Here is a 6595-nt window from a genome sequence, read left to right as displayed (position 1 = left end):
TATCAAAACCTCAAAAGATATTTGCGAAAAGACATGATACAGAGGACAGTTTATATCGATTATATATCAGGACGAATATTATTTTCGTCATTTGGTTAAGATTTGTCAATTCATTCTTGGGTTATCGAGCTATCAAATCTTTATATTGGCAAAACCCTCAGATTTTTGCTGTGACCTTGAAAATGATCTCAAGGTCACTCCATTTCACTTGTGTCGGTGAATCTCGCCAATATACCTTGGTACCAAATTTGAACAAAATCCATAATTTCTTTCTTGAGTTATCGCCCTAACAAGCTTATTTGATGTATGAAATGCAACGAAAAACAAACACCCGCGTATTTAGGAGTGATTAAAACTGTTATTACAATTTACGTAAATATTTATTACATTTTACCGCAACGAAAATTATTACAATTTACGTCAATTTTTATTACAATTTGCGTATTACAATTTACGTCAATTTTTATTACAATTTACGTCAAGTTTATTACAATTTGCTGCAAGTATTACAATTTGCGTTTTTATTTCAATTTACGTCGTAACAACCTATCCACTGAAATTTTGATGACAGGCATCCTAGAAATTAATAGTTTGTCTGTTTGCACAGCATGGGTTGCTGAAGACCAATTCTAACACGGATCTTCACAAGTTGAGATAAAATGAATAAGTGTTCTCTTACGTCGTAACCAGCAGTTGGCAAATCATGTGACAGCAGCCTTAATGTCTTCAGGGACAGGAAACCCTAGTCACGTGACCAACGATCTACTCACTCACTTTGACAAAAGAAATATGCACCATATCTCTCTCTAACACCACGAAATAACATCGAAATGAAACTTTTGTTGATGACGATAGGACCCGTGCATTGTACTCCTGATTTTGTATTCCCTAAAGTGAACCACAAAATATCGATTGAATACGCCAGGAACGACTACGTGACTATGTCAACGTTTCAAGCATATGTTTGCATTGATCACCTTCGCACCAATTGTACAACTATGGATTTCGACATAAAACGTTTCTGTTGCTTGCATGCATGGTTGCAGGAAAAGGCAGGTTTAAACAAACGTTTCGTAAGATGACGTAACATGTGCCTTACAGTTGCACCCGGACAGCTGAAAGGTATTGGTCCTCCAACGTTGAAATATTCATCACATCGATTCCTGATATAATGTCCAATTGTTAACAGATAATAACGTAATGATGCCAGACCACGTGACGTGGCTGTGTCATGGTAACGGGTGTTATTTAAAGGCGTGCGTGCTATTCCGAGGTGCAGTTCCTGCATAACATTCTGCATCAGTGTTTTCCGTTTGAATGATCAATGATGCTGAAGCTGATCGTTGCGTCTCTCCTGGGTGAGTTCAGTTGGAACCTATTCAGAATATTTATTATAATCACGAACTTGAGAAAAATAGCTCTTTCTTTCTTAAAATTGTAAACTATAATTGTTTTAAATAGATCTGCATGAATAATAAAACCGTTCTGACAATTTACAGATTATTTGCAGTTTATTGCTGCCGATTATTTTTAATAACAATTTTATCAATCGATCATATTTTACAAATTCTCATTTCACAATTTACATTTGTCTAAATAAAATTCACAGGGTTTTAATTTCAACCAGCTGTTGTCACCAATATTGTTGATTAAATGCTGTTATTTTTAACGTTGAGATGAGCACAGTTTTTCGACTGTGCATATGTGCGTTTGTGCGCGTGCGCACACTCTCTATTGCTCTTTCGTAAGGATTATTATTTGGAAAGACACGGCAGCGTGTAACAGGCTACAGTGAAATGAGACCCGTGAAGATCCGGGTTAAATTGATCTTCAGTAACCCATGCTTGTCGTAAGAGGCGACTTACGGGATCGGGTGGACAGGCTCGCTGACTTGGTTGACACATGTCATCGTATCCCAGTTGCGTAGATCGAAGATCATGATGTTGATCACTGGATTGTCAGGTTCAGAGTCGATTATTAAAGACAGCAGTCCTTATAGCTATGATATTGAGGAGTGCGGTGTTAAACAGCAAGTAAAACATAACCTCAAGTTATCCATCCTAATCCATATTAGAAAACATTAACTGTCTCTACATTCAATGTTTAATGAGAGACATCCTTTCCGGGCAAACATCGGATCGATGCTCATGCTGGATTCTCTGGTCCAGACTCGATTATTTACAGACATATAGCTGGAATATTGTTGAGTGCGGCGTAAAAAAACCCTCACTCACTCACTACAATGAAATGTAATGTGTTATGTCTCATCCATTCTGAAGTAAGGTCTTGTGAGTGATTACGCCTATTTCAGCTATACTCTCGCAATATCACGGCGGGGGACACCAGTAATTGGCGTCATACACTGTACCCATGTGGGGAATCGATCCCGGGTCTTCGGTGTGATGAGCGAACGCTTTAACAGGGTATGAAACTCCCAAACAATTCAGCCGACCACAGGGCTGGTTACATGTAAAACTTGCCAGCCCTGACCAATCTTACCTGCCCGCAAATAAATTAGGTTTCACATCCAATTTAGCTTATCATCCAATTGGAATTCATCATTTACTTTTACGAGTGAATTAATAACGATTTATTATCCTGAAATATGATATATATCTTCATATACATGTCTCAAATTCTAAATTTTAACCCGACCGTCGGGCAGGTGAATTTGAGCATCTGGCAGTCCGTGTTGAAAATAACCCGTCCCGGGCGGTTGGGCAGGCAGGTATTTCGAACGCTGGCTTTAACCACGAGGCTACCCCATTACGCAGACAGCCAGTTCGCAGACACCTTAAAACAACAACATTTACGGTTCAGTGAACAGATTATCTACTACCTGTTACCTTCACATTATAATGGAATAGTCTAAATAAAAACACAGGAACAAACTGAAGCTATATTATTTATTTTGAAAGATGGACGAAAAGACACTAATTTGAATTTTCATTGCTGCAATATAAAAAACAGTTTGTTTTCATAAACATTCCTGTTTAACCTTCTAGTCTAACGGGAGTCGGCATCATCATATTGAAAACATTAGCTTAGCTATTAGGAATTGCGACACTGTTCTATCATATAAATCAAATAAAGTCAAATGTGAACCTAAATATTATTCATATGGAATAAAGAAGTTATATGTTTTGCACACAATGTTAAGATATATGACGAGTGCACTTAATTACGATTTATTTAGAATAAATATTCAAAATATGACGCATCATGACAATGTGGCCATTACTTCCTTGAATGACCATTGTATACTACTCAAAGACATAAACTGTTACAATCTTTAGAAAGTATCGTTAAAATTAGAACACTGATTGGTATTATTCGTATCTTACATGGCAATGCAGGTGTCTCATTTACTGCAAATCAGAATGTTTTCAAAAATGTTCATATCTATATCTCTCCAACAAAACGTAACTTCTGTTTGTACATATGCTATTATTGGGAGGGGGCTTTTCTATCAATAAACACAATCAAACATCTCAGTGACAAACCTGTTTTTAAATTCGATAGTAATTGATAGTAAACTAAAATTTGAGAAGAGAAATCATTTATCATTTAATCACAACAAAGTTCTATTTACTCACAATCAAACTTCTCAGTAGCGAACCTGTTTCAGGCTCACCCTGCTCTACTCACTAGACAGCGGACTGTTCAATTGTACTCGTAGGTATTACCCTAATTAACCTTCTAGTTTAGTGTCTGTCAACTGGCTGTCTGTCAAATGGGTGTCTGTCAATTGGGAGATAACCCACCGTCCCTAACGTCTTGTGAGACGATACACAGCTGGGTAATAAATTGCTGAATCATCCGTGAATGGGAATTTCCGATACCAGCTTTGTGGATTGGGCTATGTATCAACGATCCAATTAAGCAAGGCAGATGGTATATGTATGACTGGGATGTAAGTCACCAATGCTATTGTTCTTAGCAAAAACGGAAGATTAATAGATTTGAAGTATAATAACTTTAATGGTTGCGTTTACCATATGCATACACTACTTGTGATTACAAACGTCCCGTGTCACGTGATAGCGACGCGGTTGTATCGTAAGAGTGGCGAGATAGAGGTGATATAGATACTCATTTCATCGCAAGCCAGAGAGACATTTGAACTTGGATTCGCATCCCGAAGTCATGTGTCTACTTTGTTTCACTAAACTGCTATACATCTACGTTAGTGAGTGAGTGAGTGGGTGAATAAGTTTAGTACGCCGCACTCGGCAATATTCCAGCGGGTTGTAAATAATCGAGTCTGGACCAGACAATCCAGTGACCATCAGCATGAGCATCGATCTACGCAATTGGGATACGATGACATGTGTCAACCAAGTTAGCAAGCCTGACCACCCGATCCCGTTAGTCGTCTCTTATGACAAACAGGGGTTACTGAAGATCCACCCGGATCTTCACATATCTATACGTCTAAGACCTGTATTGCCGCGTTCTATTTATTCGGTATTGATCTACGACGCCAGGATGAGACTGAAATACCTTTAAAACATTATCACACGCTCATTATCTACGCTACGTGTATTGCCTTGGTTCGTCATTGTGACACAATGATTTGTTAATTCAATAAACAACAATATTTCAAGTAACATTAAATGATGTTTGCCCTGCTCACAAACCCCTGGATCACAGGAAGTCCGCATTATTGTGTTCTCATACTGGAATGAATATGCTAACATAGCAACCAACTGTCTTGAAAACTGAAATCGATTTCTTTAAAACTATGCTTCAGATATTCATCATAAGTGGCCCGCTATAAAATGCAGTCCCCCATGCTTCAGTTATTCATCGACCGTCTACGTGGTGTAGTGGTTAGAGCGTCCGCCCGGAGAGCGGAAGGTCGCGGGTTCGATCCCCGACCGCATCATACCAAAAGACGTTAAAATATGGTACTTGTTGGTCCCTGCCTGGCGCTCGGCATTAATGGGTACAACAAGGACTGGTCGGCTCGGAGTCAGTATAATGTATCTGAGTGAGCGCATTCATACTTAACTGCGGTATGGTGGGCTAGCACTATTAAACCAGCTTAAGTCTGGGCTAGTACAAGCGGCCACACATACACATACACACGCATGCACGTCGTCATATGAGCGAAATATTCTCAAGCACGACGTAAAACCCAATTTCACCTCACCTCAGATATTCATCATAAGTGGCCCCTATTAAATGCAGTCCCCCATGCTTCAGCGAATGCACTAACTGCAGTCTGATAGAACGGGGAGGAACTATTACTTCTAATCGATTTAAGCATTCGATTGTTCATTGCAATATGTATTGATTATTCAGGCTTAATCTGCATTTTGTATGAGGGCTGAACCCAACGCGGACTGAACGTAAATGACTGAATTCAGTTTTTTAACATAACAAAGACCATGCCGGTTATGTTCAATACCTTCAATCACCACCCATGCATTCTTGTAGTGCCGAATTCAGATAAATTTATGTTTATTAGTCTGAATAGGCCCACATCGGCTTCTTCTTATCCTCAAATACTAGTAAGTACAGACATATTACACCCATTAGTTCTGTTTCTGTCGAACCAGAGTCACAATCTGTCTCATTTCTAATAAGGTCATCCAACAAACAAATAAAACCGCTTCTTCAACAGGTTTATATGGTTTAAAATATCAACCCCATACATGACTATATTGTTCATATTTTTTCCATTAGTTCTACTTCTGTCGAACCAAAGTTACACTCTTATGGAGTGTGAGAATGTTATTGTAAATACGAAACTAGGCTTTTGTGACCCTTCCACAAAGAACCAAGAAACCAACAAACGAACGAAAAACAACAATCCACTATACTTACCCTGCTTACCAGTCAATCTTGTGGTGTGTGAGAATGTTACCAAATTAGGCCTTCTATATCAATGCCTATAAGGGTCTATAACGGTTGAAATACCAAGCCTATTCTGATAAATTCGTATTTAAGTGCTGATTCTTCTTTATACGCCCACATCAGTTACCAAACTAGACTTTCTATATCAATGACTTTATAAGGTTCTATAACGGTTGAAATACCAAGCCTATTCTGATAAATTCGTATTTAAATGCTAATTTTTCTTAATAGGCCGACATCGGCTCAAACTCTCCTAAAATACAGGTACACGGATATTACGTCCATTTGTACTGCTTCTGTCGAACCACAGTCACAATCTTATGGTGTATGAGAATGTTAAAACACCAGGCCTTCTATATGAATGACTTTATGTGAGTGTCTATAATGGTTGAAATACCAAGCCTATACATAACTTTATTATCCATTGTTGTACTTGGTATTTCGTGAACGAAACGCGGCGACAATTTCACCTCTGAAACAATAAACACGATGAAAATGTCTATATGAATAGTCCAAGTTGCGATATCACTAGCTGATTCGAATATAAGCCATTAGATAACCAACACAGTGTAAACGTCGTGGGGCCGGATCCACAAAGCGTTCGTAGTACTACGACATTCGTAATCATGTGGGGACGGTGGGGTAGCCTAGTGATTACAGCGGTTGCTCGTCACGCCGAAGACCCCACATGGGTACAATGTGTGAAGCGCATTCTGGTCTTCCCCGCCGTGAT

The 6595-nt window shown here is 38.8% G+C and overlaps 1 protein-coding gene across 1 annotated transcript in view; it reads left to right on the top strand.

Annotated features, from left to right (window-relative positions):
• The first annotated feature begins 1309 nt into the window (after positions 1–1309).
• The window catches only part of LOC124281806, a 19874-nt gene continuing 14588 nt past the window's right edge, over positions 1310–6595 (top strand). Inside the window, exon 1 of the mRNA XM_046717799.1 lies at positions 1310–1358. Coding sequence (XP_046573755.1) covers positions 1325–1358 — 34 coding nt within the window. The 5' untranslated portion in view covers positions 1310–1324. The remainder of the gene's footprint in view (positions 1359–6595) is intronic.

This window comes from Haliotis rubra, unplaced genomic scaffold (assembly GCF_003918875.1).
Source record: "Haliotis rubra isolate DU_JTF1 unplaced genomic scaffold, ASM391887v1 Scf29, whole genome shotgun sequence".
Lineage (NCBI taxonomy): Eukaryota > Metazoa > Mollusca > Gastropoda > Lepetellida > Haliotidae > Haliotis > Haliotis rubra.
Note: the sequence above shows the minus strand (reverse complement) of the source record. Positions and strands in the feature narration are given on the sequence as shown.